The 17,567-nt window shown below is 35.4% G+C and overlaps 1 protein-coding gene across 1 annotated transcript; it reads right to left on the bottom strand.

The window, feature by feature from the left end:
• Positions 1 to 1,469: 1,469 nt before the first annotated feature.
• LOC127437672 (beta-hexosaminidase subunit alpha-like) lies at positions 1,470 to 16,912 on the bottom strand. Its single transcript, XM_051692735.1, has 14 exons — positions 16,482 to 16,912; positions 15,271 to 15,378; positions 14,810 to 14,875; positions 14,662 to 14,708; positions 14,462 to 14,572; positions 14,267 to 14,368; positions 12,815 to 12,947; positions 11,975 to 12,155; positions 11,786 to 11,872; positions 10,009 to 10,081; positions 4,621 to 4,801; positions 4,101 to 4,191; positions 3,906 to 4,013; positions 1,470 to 3,629 (listed from the first exon to the last, which is right to left on the bottom strand). The coding sequence occupies exons 1-14, from the start codon at positions 16,729 to 16,731 to the stop codon at positions 3,566 to 3,568; spliced, it is 1,602 nt and encodes a 533-aa protein (XP_051548695.1). The 5' UTR covers positions 16,732 to 16,912; the 3' UTR covers positions 1,470 to 3,565.
• Positions 16,913 to 17,567: the final 655 nt, after the last annotated feature.

Raw genomic sequence — 17,567 nt, 5'->3', positions numbered from 1 at the left:
TTCATTATTTTTTATTTAGATTTATTAATTTTATTATATTAATTATGCTTATTAACTAGTGTAGTTATGTATGTATTATTTTCATTCATTAACATTTATGTATTTATTTATTTATGCAGGGTTGGTTGTCCAACCCTGCATAAATAAATATATCAGGTTTAAAGATACAAAGAAACATAAATTTTGTTAAATGTGTCCAAATTTGTACTAGTATTGTACACTTTTACATTTTAGAATTACTCCCACTAAGTGAACTGAGTGAAACAATGTAACTGATGTCTTACAATGTGGATTATGGCATGTTGATGCCAATAATACACTCTAAATCACAAAAGTAATATTTAATAAGCTCCAAAATCTAATTAGGACTATTTACTATATTCAGAAAAAGGAAGGAAGCCAAAGATTTATAAATCTATGACTCACCGTGATTAATCTTTGTGTAGGAATTAAACACATTAATAGACACAAGGTGCCATATGTTGCCTGTGGTTATGTTGAACTTGTATGAATGGGCTACTGAGAAAAACTTGGCACAAAACAACACGCATAGTTTAAGCACTAATTAACTAATAAGATCATTAACTAGATTTTCTGAGTCTACATTAACCGTCAGAGAAATTGCAAGTTGCTTGCCAAATGAGAATCGATTTGGCGGGAAACTTCTTAGGCTGTGTATGGTTTAAATAAGTGGGTATTTTTTAATCCATGAATTGAAATGAATATATAAATAAATAGGCCTATGTAATATCTAATTTTTCCAATTGAATAGTAGGTATGAGATATGCCCAAAATGAGATGTTTACTGCAGAAACAGGAATGATATCCTAAAATATGAGACGCCATATGGGCCATTCAGGGTCCTCTAAGGTCCCCTTTCCATGTCTTGGCCCTGTCTCACATACACAACAAACTAAAGGTCATATTGGGGTCAATTCCCCAGCAATGGGCCTCCTAAATTAGGCTGGGCGTGAAGACAGAAGTGTAAGGGAACAGAAAAGGGCAGGTGGGAATGGGGTGGCATCACTGCCTTCTGGGATTAGCCAATCCCTGCCATCTGCTAACGGCAGCATAATCCCGTCAATGAGAAAATCAATTGTCTAAGTAAATATCAAAGGCATGTAAGCTCATTTTGGCAAGTAACTTAAACATTATGAGGACTTAAGTTAAAAGTCCATGTTAATGCTGAGCAAGGGATAGGGAGGCTTATTTATTGTGGGCAACTGGGAATTGCTGCTGAATCGTCAAATTGGGATCAACACAATAAACAAAGAAAACTAAGAAGAAAAATTAAGAAGACACAATAATGACAGCTACTGCAGAAATTAAAACTAAAATATTTGTTTGCTAAATATGTGTAATACATAATAGTTTGGCTTTAAATTAACTAGAAATACATAATAATTAAAAAATGTGTGCCTGGTAGGCACTTCTGATACTTATATTTTACAGTACAGTACAATTTTATTTTAACATTTGGTCATATTTTACTATAAGTTTGTTTTTGTTAACATTAGTTACCATTAACTAACAATGAACAGCACTTTTACAGCATTTAGTCATCTTTGTTAATGTGAACATTTACCATATACTGTACAAATATGTATTTTAATTCCAAAATTGTTTGTTATACAGTTAATTCAATATGAACTACCATGAACTATAATGAACAAATGTAGTTTTATAATGTAACATTAACAAAGATTAATAAATGCTGTTAAAATATTGTGCATTGTTAGCTCATATCTAATGTATTTACAATGTGAACACTGTTAAATAAAGTGGGACCTTATTGTAAAGTGTTACCTACAATTGTAATATCTTTTTAATAGGTGAAAACATAAAACATTGGAAGAATGAACTGATCAAGTGAGTAAAAACTTTTTCTTTGCACTTGTAGATGCACAGCTTTTTTGCACAAATAGGTGCACCATTTGAGCTAGTAGTATTTAAAGAAAACAACAACATACTTTACAATAAAGTTGTAGTTGTTAACATTAGTTAACTACATTCCTTAAAATGAACTAACAATAAACAATACTTTTCAGTACTTATTAATCTTGGTTAATGTTCATTTTAACATATACTACAAGTTGTATGTGCTAACGTTAGTTTATGCATTATGAAATAACATTAACTAATAATGAACAATTGAATTTGTATACATATTTTTATACATATGTTTGTATAAATATAAATATATAAATACATATAAAATAGCCAAGATTAATACATTCTGTAAAAATATATTGATAATGGTTAATTCATGATACTTAATGCATTTACTAATATTAACAAATGCTACTTTATTTAAAAGAGTGACCAGAAAAAAACTTCTACCTAAGCATAATACCACAAGCAATCCAAAAGTTGCTATCTTAACCGTGTCTGTATGAATAGTAGCTAATAGTTTTGGCCTTTCACACCTCTCAATGTCCTACTTTATCTCATGTGTAAACCCCATCAGAGTTAATAGGATCTGCTTCTGTGTAGCTGTTGAGACAGGATTGGTGTGCGATTTCATTAAATGTGTAGCTACTTTACATCAGCCATTTACCCAATGCTGGCACTGTTCACTACACATCAGGTACATTTGTATTCACTAAAGTTTTAATAGGAAGTCATCATTTGCTAATCAAATTATGAAATCAACCATTTAAGTTATGAATTGAACTTTTAGAAATGTAAGCGCAGCTTAGTCCTAGCAGGAAGACTAGCTGTACATCATCGCACCATTAGCTAGGTAACTCCTAGCCAATCACATGGTAGCCATTGCTTTATAAGTCTGCTCGCATTCTATCACATTGCTGTTTCAGTGTGCTAACACGGCAACCTCCACCACCCCACCACCACCAGCTGAGTCCCGTCCTGCACGGGGGTAGGGTCCTCACCCCTGCTTCCTATCTCCGGCAGGATCTGATGGTTCCGAGTACAACTTCTTCGGACTGCCAGATGGGGCTTATGCCAAAGAGAGACGTTACATTTCTGTTTTATATTCATCAAATAAATGTAATCTAAATCTTTACTCAAATCTGCAAGTCTTCTTGATAGAACTATGATTATGGCGCTGCCAAATGACTCCCCATTACAGTGACATCTCAATGCTATCATATTATTCAAAAATCATATACAGTGCTCCTAAAAAATATTTGGACAATTAAGCCACACTTAAAAATATATAAATGTCATTGCATTACATAACAAACACTTTGTCTTTAACAGTACGTACAATTGTTTTATAAAATAAATGCCCCTTGGTTTAGATATATTCTGACTGAATGCAATGTCATTCAACCTTTTTTTAGGCGTGGCTTATGTGTCCAAATATTTTTTGGGGCCACTGTATTTGGGAGATTGTCATTTTAGTATTTCCTTTAGTAATACCAGCATTCTTTCATTGATCTTTATTAATAAATTTCACATTTGTTGGAAAGTCAGTTTATATGATGATAGAAAATTATTTGTTAGAATAAAAAAAATAAAAAAAACTTATTAAAATGCTGTGCAAATTCAAACACAGTATTTCCAGTGCACAAAAACAGCCCTCTTCAGTTCCACTGCATCTCTACAAATCATTATACTCATGCTTACAATGACCAACAAACAGAGGCTCCGCTTGAATACCCCGCCTGTGGCAAAACAAACAGGAAGTTAATTTTTTTTTTTCCTAATTAAAAACAATGAACTGTATTTAAAAATGAGTATATTAATATATAAAACATATGTCAATATTTTTATAATACTATTATATAATGTAATATATAGTATATATACACTGTTCATCTATTATATTATTTACACGGTTAACATTGTTTAAATAGTATGAATAAATTGTGTATGTATACAGTCGAACTGAAACAGAAAAGGCTCTGAAAAATAACAATTGATAAACATATTTTCAATACCTCAGAAGTTTGCAGCGGAACTCTTCCAGTCGAGGGAAGGCCAGATCCGCATTCAATGTTTTCTCTTCATTACTCCACAACCTTTCAGCTGCAGCACAAGCTCTTGGCCTTCACACATGCACAAATCACAAACATGTATATGATCTTGCATGATCAAGTATTGATTCTGATGCTGACTGTGTTTTCTAATCATACCACAACCGAGGGTTCAGATTGGTGGCATCGACATATTCGCCCCACATGGCGACCTCTCCACCAATCACCAACTTCTTTTGCTCCTCTGTGCCTAAACCATAGGGGGGAAAAAAGAATGAACTTTAGCAAGGCACAACAGACCCAAGAAACACACCATCAATGCATCACAAACACCATCACAAATAACTAAAGAGCAAACAAAATCAGTTTTGTAAGCTCTGCTTCAGGAGTCAATAGAATAAATAACTGAGATAATAGTTAATTAACTAGAGCCAAGTGTATTTAAAAGTGAAATTTTATATTGAAGTACTTAAATTAAACAGCCTATAGAGCCCAACCACCTCCCAAGAACATACTACATGGCCAAAAGTATGTGGACCCCCAAACACCACTCCCATTTGTGCTTGTTGAAGATTTCAAAACCATAGGTAATAATTCGGAGTTTGTCCTTCCTTTGTTTTTATACACCCAATGGTGACTGTGTGACCCCATCACCAGCCTAACATCCTGCTACACACACCGGAGAAATTTTGGGGCCTCACTGCATAGGAATCACGCCAGTCCTGTCCATAACTGATGTGGTTGATGTACCAGGGGGCAGAGAGCAGAACCCTGTGCCCAGCCTTGGTCATCCTGCTCAGTTCAGCATAGTATTTTTCAGTAGTGCCCTTCCAGATCTCCAGCACTGTGTCCTGTGGAATCTGAGACAGTGTACAGACAGGAAACATGCAGTCACAGTCTCACCCACCAAGCACTGCTCACGTATTATCAGTCTCTACTGATTTATTAACAAACTCTGTTTAATGACCTCTCTGGGATGCTGGGGAAGAAACTAATTGTGCTACTCGCACAGTCAATATTATGTGCTGTTCACGCAGACTCAAAAGCTGATTTTTGGTTGACACCTTCCAGAAAGAATGTGCCATGCATTGATTTCAGCATTATAGGCAATGTACTGTAGATTACTCGCTTTTTATGGAAGGTAACCCGTCAGTTCCTTTAATTAAAAATTCTATGCTTGGCTCCCATCGATGAATGATTGAATTTTTTATTTAAGTTGATATGGATAAGTGTTTGCTGCTTCAACACATTTTGCATGCAACATACTGTATATGCCCCTGTCATTTTCTTAATTTGTGTTTATGTGCTTTTTGCCTTTTTTGGACAGTCAAAACCAGACAATGCAAGACTTTGGCCTCAATGTCTGACCGGAGAAATCCCATTAATACGATATGGGTAAGGGAGACATTTAAATTGTATTTTTCGGCAAGTAAATTAAATAGAAAAGTAACATATTTGTGAATAGACAGCAATTGCATAGTATAATTGTTACATATGTATTGTGACTTTTTGTTATCTGGCAACTTAATTGCATACAGAATGTATGTTTATGTTTGGGTTTTTTTCACTTAGAGTTGTGACTTTATTGTACACTGTTAAAAAAAAAAATCCTATTGTTTTTACAAAAAAAAAAAAAAAAAAAAAAAACAACTGGCAGCTGTGGTTGCAGAATAATTATGTAAAAATACAGTAAAAATGTAAACAACTTTACAGAAACTTTACAGTTTAAAACTATTGTAATTTATATGACCATGATGGCACTGTAAAAAAAATAAAAATAATAATAATAATAATAAAAACATTCTGTATAATTTGATATTAACCTTCTGAAACTGTGCAAATCTGCTGTTTACATTATAATGTATTGTTAATCACTGTAGTAATTACAGAAGAGCACATAATGACATAAAGTTCATCAATAGTGGCTCTTCCAGAAGTAATGACCAATAAACATGTAGAGACAGTGCTCAGTGTCACTCACACAAACACTAAACACTATCAGGGTAACACATGTGAAATTAACATAATGCAATAAACATTAACTAAACTACATCAAATATAACATAGAACACACCAAAGTACATAACTGATATTAAAAATAAGAAGAAACATAACTATTCCCATAAAATATAATGAAATATAATGGGTAATGCAGGGAATTCTGGGAATGCCCGATTATTGTTTTTTACTGTAATTTTAACAATAATTTACTGTAAAAGTACATGTACTCTCTTTTTAAACATAATGTAAATTTTTACCATTAATTATACAGGAAGATCCTACTTTTTTTTTACATTTTATTGTAAAAACTACTATATTGTCTTTTAAAATATATTTTAAAAAATGACTGTATATTTTACAGTTAATATTCGTTAATCAATTAATGTTTTATTTCTGTAGCATTTTTACAGTCTTTTACCGTTAAAATCACAGACATTTTTATAGTGTATATTTATTCGCCTATTTATTTTATTTTATGAATTTCTTTTTTTGTGGGTGGGGGTGGGGGGAATCCCTTTGTATGTATCTTGAAAGGTTCAAAAATAAATAATAAATAAAAAAAGTACTGTTACTTTACTTGTAAGTGTTCTTACACACTATAGAATATTCTGAGTGTTTGACTGATAGGATGCATAAAATGCATGAAGTTTTGAGGGTGTGGAAAGAGCCAGATCAGTTTAAATTCAAGCGGCATACGGCGAATTGGATTTCTAAAAGCACAACTGGATCTGCCTCTCTGAAATGTTCATAGTTCAATTAACATCTATGTCAAAATTCATTGCAAAACAAAGTTACAGTTTTTTCAACATTTTGTCGTATGGCGGTGTAGGGCTGGGTATTGATGCAGATTTCACGATTCCATTCTATTCTGATTCACAAGCTCTTGATTTGATTCTGATTCGGTATTGATTCATATGGGTATATTTCTATTACGATGTCCATTTTGCTTACATATGAAATAAATTCTCTCTCAGCTAATGCTGTTAATTATAAAGGGACCTTCTTGGTAACCCTTCTAGGTACAATTCTAAAATATTCATTATAAAAACATTTGTTTTTCATCATATTGGTCACATTTTAGCTTTTGAAAAATGTTCAAATTCGGTGTGTTCCATCAATAAATGTCTTGAGATTGCATATGTTATATTGGATATACTGTATATTTTTTGTTACGTTTATTGTTTATATGCATAATTTGTACTATTTACATTTATATGCAGAACACATGCTAAATCTGTACTGTCTCTTTAAGAATACTGGCACGAGCCATATTAACGAGAGGACATGCACCTTTTTATTTAGCGCATCTGTGCATCTTTTTAATCAACATCTGACTGTTAAGAACAGAAAGGGTATTAAAAGCTCATTATTAACTGACAAATGGATTGCATGGATTTCATCTTTGGACACACATTACACAGAACGAGTCAAACAAAACTTTTACTCTCAGCACGCAGTGAAAGGATCTCTGTGCTGAATGTCTTCACCGCTATACTACACAATCACTGGTGAGTGAAATCTAAATGTTTACCAGCCAGTGGCATATCACAGACAACAGAGATTGTAGAGGGTAGGGATTATCTTGGGATTTAAGAATCGATATCGTTCAAACGAAGATCGCGATGCATCGGAAAATCAGTATTTTTACCAAGTCCTTGTAATGCACAGACCCCAACAATGATTCTGGGCCAAGCTTAGTTGCGATACCAAAATATCTGTCATGCTGATCAACAATATGTTTGTTTGATTCTCACTTAGCAGAGCACACGCTTTCACACTAAAAGTGATGAAATTAGCAATACGTTAAGACACGGCACTGCACAGCAACCTGATACTTGTTAGTAGTTTGCACTCGTGTTCTGACCCCTAAAGGCTAATGGCTGCACAATATAGTAGCGAGCCCAGCTGTGAGTGGGTATCGGCAGGTCGAGGTAGAAAGGGGCCGCCAGGATGACCTTTAACCCTGCCTTAGTCACCCGCCGCATCTCGCACAGGTAACATCCCTGCTTCCAAACCACCACCACATACTTAGATCTGGGCTAGAAGAGAGGTATCTCATTCCAGTTAAAATAACATGTGTGTCAAACCTCAAAAATTAGTGTTTCTTCAACTAGGGGCTATAATATACAATATATTTGACAGTTTTACCCTTATCCCAGACCCAGATTTGCATAAAAAATTATAACTATTACATTTTTAACACTAATATAACCTAAAGTAAAATAAACATAAACCTGTTTACCTATGTCTGTTTATGTTTAAATGCATATATTGTATTAGTTTGTAATTTTTAATGCCAGTGTCATAGGTAAATTTACGATGGCCCAGGGGTGCACAACACAACAAAATTAGCAAAGAAAACAAAAGTTCAAAAACAATGGAAATAAACCACAGCACAAAAACATTGAACCCAAAGCAATGGAGATAAGATGCAACACATCAAAATTAAGCTTAATTGTTATGGTTTATTTCTGTAGTGTTGTAGCTTAAGTTTGTTTTGTTGTGGTTTATTTCCATTGTGTTGTAGCTTAATTTAGTTGTGTTGTAGCTTAATTTAGTTGTGTTGTGGTTTATTTCCGTTGTGTTGTAACAGTTTATTTTTTAAGGAATGGTATTTTGTTGTATCTTAATTTCATTGTGCTGTGGTTTATTTCCGATTGTTTTGTAGTAGTTTATTTCCGTTTTGTTGTAGCTTAATTTCATTGTGTTGTAGCTTAATTTCGTTGTGTTGTAGCTTAATTGAATTGTGTTATAGCTTAATTTAGTTGTGCTGTGGTTTATTTCCATTGTGTTGTAGCTTAATTTCGTTGTGTTGTGGTTTATTTCCGTTGTGTTGTAGCTTAATTTCGTTGTGCTGTGGTTTATTTCCATTGTGTTGTAGCAATTTATTTTTTAAGGAATGGTATTTTGTTGTAGCTTAATTTCATTGTGCTGTGGTTTATTTCCGATTGTGTTGTAGTAGTTTATTTCCGTTTTGTTGTAGCTTAATTTCATTGTGTTGTAGCTTAATTTCGTAGTGATGTAGCTTAATTTCGTTGTGTTGTAGCTTAATTTCATTGTGTTAAGGTTTCAGCTTTTATTCGCTTTGCTAATTTTGTTGTGTTGTGCACCCTTGGGCCAACGTACAAACATCCAATCTAGGGCAAATTGAATAGATAATAAAGTGTAAACTAAACTTAAAGGTGCTGTAAGTTTTTTTTTTTAAGGAATGGTATGCAGAAAACGTTCAATTCCCTGAAGGATACCACAGAAATAAGTGTCCTAAGGTATCTCACCCGTCTCCGTCTCTCTAGACTCAGTAAACAACAAAACAAAATGTGTCCGTGGGGTGTGGTCTTTGACACTTTCTGCCTGTCAATCATTTTGTGCATTCTCATAGTGTTGTAGTTGAACTGGATTGTTAAGGCTTAATGCCATATTCAGATTCATTATAGTCAGTTGAAAGAGATATTTTGTTACTGTTGTGTTTAACAACCGTGGGAACACCCACTAATGCTGCTCTTTAGTTCGGAGTTGGTCTCAATGGTATTTTTGATGTGCAGGGTTTTCGATAGAGGGGGCGTGACTAATTCAATGGCTCAGTCTTGTGGAAGTAAGAATGGCTAAAATCTCTTACAGCACCTTTAACTAAACCAACTGAATATTTGTGGTGTGGTTTTACATAAATTACAAATGTTCTTTATGTTTTTTTCAAAAATGTGTGTGCTCATTTATGAAGGAGATAAAAGTGTCAGTGATGAGCATGCTTAAGATTAAAGATTAAACATGTGACGAAAACAAACAGAACAAAGTACAGAATATTTTTATTGTCATTTCCAATCAAGCTATAACTTGTCAAATCATACAAAACATCAGTGGAAATATTATTTAGGACACACGCTTTAATGCCTGTATGTCCGCTGTTGAAGATTGTTATAGACAAATTATATAAACAAATGAGTTTGAAAAGCTTCGGTCAAGGTAGTGAAATTTCTAAAAATCCACCAGGTCAAAAGGGCCCATAGTTAAAGAAACACACAAATATGAGAATCTTTTATAAGAACAGGTGAATCAGATCTCTACTCACTCTCTCATGGTAGTCAAACACATCCTGCCACACAATGGAGGTTTTGTTGAGAGCAGCGGTCATGTTCATTATACTGAAGAACATAATGACAGACATAATGAGCACATTCAAACCATAGATACTGTTCATGAATGTTCCACATCTTACACTTGTGGAGTTAAAAGTCTACCTGTAGAAATGTGGGTTTAACCACCTCCAGTATATATATATATATATATATATATATATATATATATATATATATATATATATATATATATATACACTATATTGCCAAAAGTATTCGCTCACCTGCCTTTAGACGCATATGAACTTAAGTGACATCCCATTCTTAATCCATAGGGTTTAATATGACGTCGGCCCACCCTTTGCAGCTATAACAGCTTCAGCTATTCTGGGAAGGCTTTCCACAAGGTTTAGGAGTGTGTTTATGGGAATTTTTGACCATTCTTCCAGAAGCGCATTTGTGAGGTCAGACACTGATGTTGGACGAGAAGGCCTGGCTCGCAGTCTTCGCTCTAATTCATCCAAAAGGTGCTCTATCGGGTTGAGGTCAGGACTCTGTGCAGGCCAGTCAAGTTCTTCCACACCAAACTCGCTCATCCATGTCTTTATGGACCTTGCTTTGTGCACTGGTGCGCAGTCATGTTGGAACAGGAAGGGGCCATCCCCAAACTGTTCCCACAAAGTTGGGAGCATGGAATTGTACAAAATCTCTTGGTATACTGAAGCATTCAGAGTTCCTTTCACTGGAACTAAGGGGCCAAGCCCAGCTCCTGAAAAACAACCCCACACCATAATCCCCCCTCCACCAAACTTCACAGTCGGCACAATGCAGTCAGACAAGTACCGTTCTCCTGGCAACCGCCAAACCCAGACTCGTCCATCAGATTGCCAGATGGAGAAGCGTGATTCGTCACTCCAGAGAACGCGTCTCCACTGCTCTAGAGTCCAGTGGCGGCGTGCTTTACACCACTGCATCCGACGCTTTGCATTGCACTTGGTGATGTATGGCTTGGATGCAGCTGCTCGGCCATGGAAACCCATTCCATGAAGCTCTCTACGCACTGTTCTTGAGCTAATCTGAAGGCCACATGAACTTTGGAGGTCTGTAGCGATTGACTCTGCAGAAAGTTGGCGACCTCTGCGCACTGTGCGCCTCAGCATCCGCTGACCCCGCTCTGTCATTTTACGTGGCCTACCACTTCGTGGCTGAGTTGCTGTCATTCCCAATCGCTTCCACTTTGTTATAATACCACTGACAGTTGACTGTGGAATGTTTAGTTGCGAGGAAATTTCACGACTGGACTTGTTGCACAGGTGGCATCCTATCACAGTACCACGCTGGAATTCACTGAGCTCCTGAGAGCGGCCCATTCTTTCACAAATGTTTGTAGAAGCAGTCTGCATGCCTAGGTGCTTCATTCTATACACCTGTGGCCGTGGAAGTGATTGGAACACCTGAATTCAATTATTTGGATGGGTGAGCGAATACTTTTGGCAATATAGTGTATATATATATATATATATATATACACACACACACACACACACACACACACACACACACACTGTATGGGACATATATATGGAAATAAATATGTATACTGTATATATACATTGTATACAATGATCAATGCAGAATCATTGGACAAAGAATTGCAAAGCATCTGTGAATTAATTTTTTCACCTACTGTATCGTTATTTGCCACAATCATAATGGCAATTTGTACAATTTATCTTCAGCTTGTTTTCACACGGTCATGATCCAACCCACCTCTCCATATAGAACGATTCCAGTTTGGTAAAATCCTTCCCAAAGCCCATCTTTTCCATAAACTTTCTCACATCAGGATTTGACTGCCTGTTATAGTTTAACATAACCAAAATGTTTTAACAGAAAGAACAATTTCCATCAAAAATAAATGAGGCACGTTACAATATTATGAGACTCAAAAATGCTTACCAGCAGCTAAAACTGACCTCATCCCCTCCTATGTGAACGTAAGAGTCGGGAAATACAGATTTCACCTCTTTGAAGAGGTGCTCCATAAACTTATAAGTGGTGTCTAGTGTTGGATTAACAGGTCCAAATGACCCAGAGGGGGCTGTTCCCTTGTAACAAGGTGTCAACAGGTCAGGCTGTCCTAAAAATAAGACAATGAGACATTATGTTTGTGTGATTTTCTACATCATTATTCTCTGTTATCATCTCTTATTTATGGCACAGGTAATGATATAAAAGCTCTCACAGCAGAGTTTACTGAATTATATTATTGAATGATGTTTGCAAAATAAATGGTAGATAAAAAAATAAATAAAAAAAATATAAAATAAAAAAATGCATTTTCCTAAGTCTTCTCTTTGTAACAACATGGTCAGGTTTGACTTTACATTAAGCACTACATTTGCAAAAAATAAAAATAAAAGCTACACTTTGAGAAATAATTGTCTTTTATAATGCCTAAATATATATCCAAATGTTTAACTTGTGATGATATCTATACATTAAATTACAGCATCAGGTTACAGACACCTTTCAACAATGAGGCGAACACTGAGGCCACCTATAGGCTATACTTGACATTGCAATGAAATTGTAAAATTTGTCACGTTTTTTTTTTTTTTTCAGTAGATGACAGCAGACACGCCTATAATATTCAACTTTGCTTTTTACTAAGTTGAAGGTAACATAAAAATGTGCTTCTTTTATATAAATATTTACTTATTTGAATATGATGGCACGGGTAATAATATTAAAGGGAAAAAGGTGAATGCCTCCTGGTGTCATACGAGAGAAAGCTACCTCTTCCCCATGACTGAGTGTGTCCAGGTGAGTCAAACTCAGGTACGACTCTAATACCCCTCATTCTAGCGTGTTCAATCACTCTCATCACATCTGACTGGGTGTAGATATGAGTAAATGGATGAAAGGCTCCCTAGAACAAACAGTAGAAACAGAAAGAATAACAGTATTGCATATACAGTATCTGTACAGACACTACTAATACTGTACATAAGATCAGCGTTGGGGAGTAGTTCACAAAAACTACATTTTACATTAGCTCAGATATTTCAACAATAGTGTAGCTTCCATTAACGAGCAAAAAGTAGCATTGTAGCACCATAAAAACACTACATTTATCACATTGTTTTACAAACACTTCAGTGAAGCTGACGGAGAAATTAAACGTGCTCGTCTGACCCGTCCTCTCTCTCTCTCTCATGAAGCGCTGGGGAAACAAATAATTTAAAGGGACAGTTCACCCAAAAATAAAAATACTCTCATCATTTACTCACCCTTATGCCATCCCAGATGTGTATGACTTTCTTTCTTTTACAGAACACAAATTAAGGTTTTTTTGAAGAATATTTCATTGTGAGGACTCTGTAGGTCCTCACAATGCAAGTGAATTGTGACCAGAACTTTGAAGCTCAAAAAAGCATATAAAGGCAGCATAAAAGTAATCCATATGACTCCAGTGGTTTAATCCATGTATTCAGAAGTGATATGATAGGTGTGGGTGAGAAACATATCAATATTTAAGTCCTTTTTACTCTAAATTCTCCTCCCTGCCCAGTAGGTGGCAATATGCACGGAGAATGTGAATCGTTAATAACAAAAGAAGAATTAGAAAGTGAAAGTGGAGATTTAAAGTAAAAAAGGACTTAAATATTGATCTGTTTCTGACCCAAACCTATCATATGGCTTCTGAAGACATGGATTATGTCTTTTGGATTACTTTATGCTGCCTTTATGTGCTTTTATGAGCTTCAAAGTTCTGGTCACTATTCACTTGCATTGTGAGGACCTACAGAGCTGAGCTTCTTCTGTAGAAGAAAGTCATACACATCTAGGATGGCATGAGAATGAGTAAATAATGAGAGAATTTAAATTTTTGGGTGAACTATCCTTTTAAATGATTTGTGAAGCTACAGCATCGGGGAAGCTTCTCCAACACTGCATAACACGCATGGTAGTGTAACACACTGTAATACATGTATATTGTACTGCTTCTAATTGATGCTGAAAAAAGTGTCAGAACAAGATCATTTCATTACTGTTTAATATATTTACAGTACAGAAATGAGAATGAGCTTTATTTTATTAAAGTTAATGTGAATTTGAAAAGAAAATTTGTTTAATTGTCATAAAAATAATTTCACAAACTTAATGGTCCTAAAAATACAATTACATTCATTTTTCCTTTGTGCAATCTATGTGAATTTATAGCCGTGGGTGAATAACATGTTCTACCTTATTGCTGAGGTCAGGAAAGGTGCGACTCTGATACGGAAAAGAGGGGTCATCCACGATGTGCCAGTGAAAGACATTGAATTTACTGTAAGCCATGGCATCCTCCACACAAAAAGACAAGGAGAGAGCTTATTATTGTTATTTCATATAATGCAGTTTTTATTAACTAACCATTGATACATAGTAACAAATTACCAGGGTCTTCAGAATGGCATGCAGAGGTAAATAATGCCTTGAAGTGTCCAGCAAAAGCCCTCTGAATGCAAAACGTGGGAAGTCCATGATCTCTGTCTTGTTGATAAAATACTGCAGGGAAGGGTACAGTAAAGCAACATGCTGTTTTTCATTGCATTTTATTCCAACCACATTAATAAATAATTTTCCACAATACTTACAGCGTCATCATCATCCTGGTACACTAGCTGACTGAGGGACTCGAGACCTGAATTTCAGGTTGAAAATAGAACAAATATTTGGTAAGTGCTTTGGGCATTTAAGTGAAGAACTTTAATGTGGACTGTGAGATTGAGTGTCATACTGTACCTCTCAAAGCACCCCACACTGACATTGATGTCAGCACAGCTTGGCCTTCAGACACACTCAGGTTATCTGCAAAAATCAAACAAAAGGTTTATGATCTAATATGCTGTATCTGGAAAACAAAGTGGAACTACACCCTCTATTATTTAATGAAACTGCATTCACAACCAATTTTACTTCTGTAATGTGAAGTATTTCCAAGTGTAACTGAATATTCAGTGAGACAAATAATGATTTTATCCATCAGCAATTGATTGGATAATGAAAAGCAGACATTTCATGCAAGTTCTTACTTGTTAATTTGTTATTTTGACAATTATACAGTATGTAAATATATATATTGTCTTTGAAAAATCGTGCACTGATGAACTGTGCACAAGACCAGAAAATGATAAGTTGACAGCCAATTTACCATTTCATGTCAACTTTAAGAGTAACCCCAACAATCAACAACAAATACTCACAGCTCTCATCTGAATCTTCATCTGGGTAGCCGTCACATCCTCTGGTTTTGACACTCACTGAAACAACGAAGGGTTTTGGCTCCGACCACATATGATAATGCCCAAATGCTGTTCAAATAAACAACATCAATAAACATTGAAAAAATTTCATTTTGTGTTCAAAAACAGTAGACATGGTGCAAATATATATTTTAAACTATTTTTAAGGGGCCGTTCCCACCAAATCTGTTATAGCACCCATCTGAGCTGTTTGTTAATAGTTTTTCTATATGAACAAGCACTAGATGGACATATGTGACTATCTCGTGTTTTCAGATCTCGTGCAGGAGTGCCGTGTTTTTGAGACGCCAAATCAGGTGAAAACAAATGTCAACTTTTACAGGTGCAGTTTTCAGTACTTTTTTCCTCATGTAAAAGTTTTACTTCTAAAGAAATTAATTTAGTAAAGTAATTTAGAAATGTATGCAAATAAATTATTATTATTTTTTTTTTTAAAAATTAAAAAAATAAAACACTCACAAGAGATGAAGACTGCAGTCCTATCTGTAACCTTATAAAACCTGTTTAATTCTACACGGAGGGGGTCCCCTCATGGGGGCAGCCATGTTTTTATAATCACATGACCAGCCCATCCTTGCTTCATCACATGACCAGCCCATCCTTGCTTAATCTCAGTTACCATCCTGTTATTGGACACTTTCACTCTTAAATTAAATTAATCATGGCTATTAATCATAGTGAATAGTACATTTCTACAATGGTATTGGTAACTGTATCATGTTAACACTGAAAACAACGGAAAAGAGCGCAGACGGACACAAAAACGCGTTCGGTGTGAACGGCCCATAACTTTCCACGTCGTCTAAAAGCGCTCATGACACGGGTTAAACACAAGCAAAGTCCAAAGACGTCTCTCTGACGCTTGTGTACATAGGCCTACAATTAAAAAAAAAAAATAGCGCAGCCGGAACGCAATACGCATCCTGTGTGAACGCCCCCTTATGTTTATTTTAAGTATTATTATTATTGTACAGTACGTAAAAAAAATAAATAAATAAATAAATAAAAAAATAAAAAAAATCCATGTGTAAATACGGACATTATAATTATATTTGGCATTCATATAGCTACAATTTCTAATAATACTGGATAAATAATTTCACCTCTACAATCATGGAAGCAGTTTCATTCATTCTCAAGCACAAACCTACCGGGTCCATCACTGAAGTCAGGAAATATAATGGAGAAGTATCTCTTGAAAGCAGCATCCAGGACAAAGCATCCACTCTGAGCAGCCGAGTCCTTTCCATATGTAAAAGAGAATAACTGTGGACTCAAACTGTATCTGTCTGCGGATACATCTATCTGTTGAGGCAGTGGCCAAACTCCATTCACCTGCTCCACAGTATGACACACAAGAACTAATAAGAAAGTCAACGGCAGATTATAAGAGTGAGCCATGATGCTGCGCAGTTTGTCGTGTTTTAATGCTGTCGGGCTACAGGTCTACACAGAGGTATCTGCGCGTAAACATTAGAAAAGCGCTGAAACTGTGAAAACACATATGACAGGTTGTGTTTCTAAAAGATAGTCAGCCGACCTGTTAGGTGCAGCGATCCTCATTGGCTCAGTTTGAGTCATATGGTCTATTTCCGGGATGTAAAGTGCACAATATTTAAAAAGTCATACAGGGTTTTGGAACGCGGAAGTGAACGATTGCAGTGTAAACTTTGACAGCGGTGAATGGGAGATTACAGCAAATATTATTTTCACTTACCCATTTGCTCCAAGAGCAAAAGAAAAAATCCACTATTACATTTGAATGACTTTCCAGAAGAGGAAAAAATAAAGAGGGGTGGATTAAGACAGTCAGATGGGAGAAGATGCCAAATTTACTGTCACACTCTCAGCAGCTGTAATAGAAACCCCCTCACAGCTGTAGTAATTATTATTATTATTATTATTATTTATTTATTTATTTATTTATTTATTTTACTAATTCCAGGGTAATATAACACAAAGCATAATGTTATAAATTTACACTCAATATTTAAAAAACTGATAATATGGGAAAAAAAATACGATATTTATGCGGCTAAATAAGGCGGAAACGCGTCATCACTAGGGTTGCCACTAGGGTTGCCACCCGTCCCGTAAAATACGGGATCGTCTAGTATTTAAAGATAAAATGTTGCATCCCGTATTGAATCAATAAGAGACGCGATTTATTTAAGCTGGTCAGATGGCGTCACGGTGAAATCGTTCCAGATCGCCAATTTAACATTGATATAAGTTGG

Source organism: Myxocyprinus asiaticus, chromosome 48, assembly GCF_019703515.2.
Source record: "Myxocyprinus asiaticus isolate MX2 ecotype Aquarium Trade chromosome 48, UBuf_Myxa_2, whole genome shotgun sequence".
Classification (NCBI taxonomy): Eukaryota; Metazoa; Chordata; class Actinopteri; order Cypriniformes; family Catostomidae; genus Myxocyprinus; species Myxocyprinus asiaticus.
Note: the sequence above shows the minus strand (reverse complement) of the source record. Positions and strands in the feature narration are given on the sequence as shown.

Excerpts from the sequence above, each read along its gene's own strand:
- LOC127437672 (XM_051692735.1), bottom strand. The coding sequence starts at position 16,731 with ATGGCTCACTCTTATAATCTGCCGTTGACTTTCTTATTAGTTCTTGTG. Across the intron at positions 14,876-15,270 it reads TGAAGATTCAGATGAGAGCT|ATAACCTGAGTGTGTCTGAA; the intron begins GTGAGTATTTGT and ends TGATTTTTGCAG. Across the intron at positions 4,802-10,008 it reads TGTTTGACTACCATGAGAGA|ATTCCACAGGACACAGTGCT; the intron begins GTGAGTAGAGAT and ends ACACTGTCTCAG.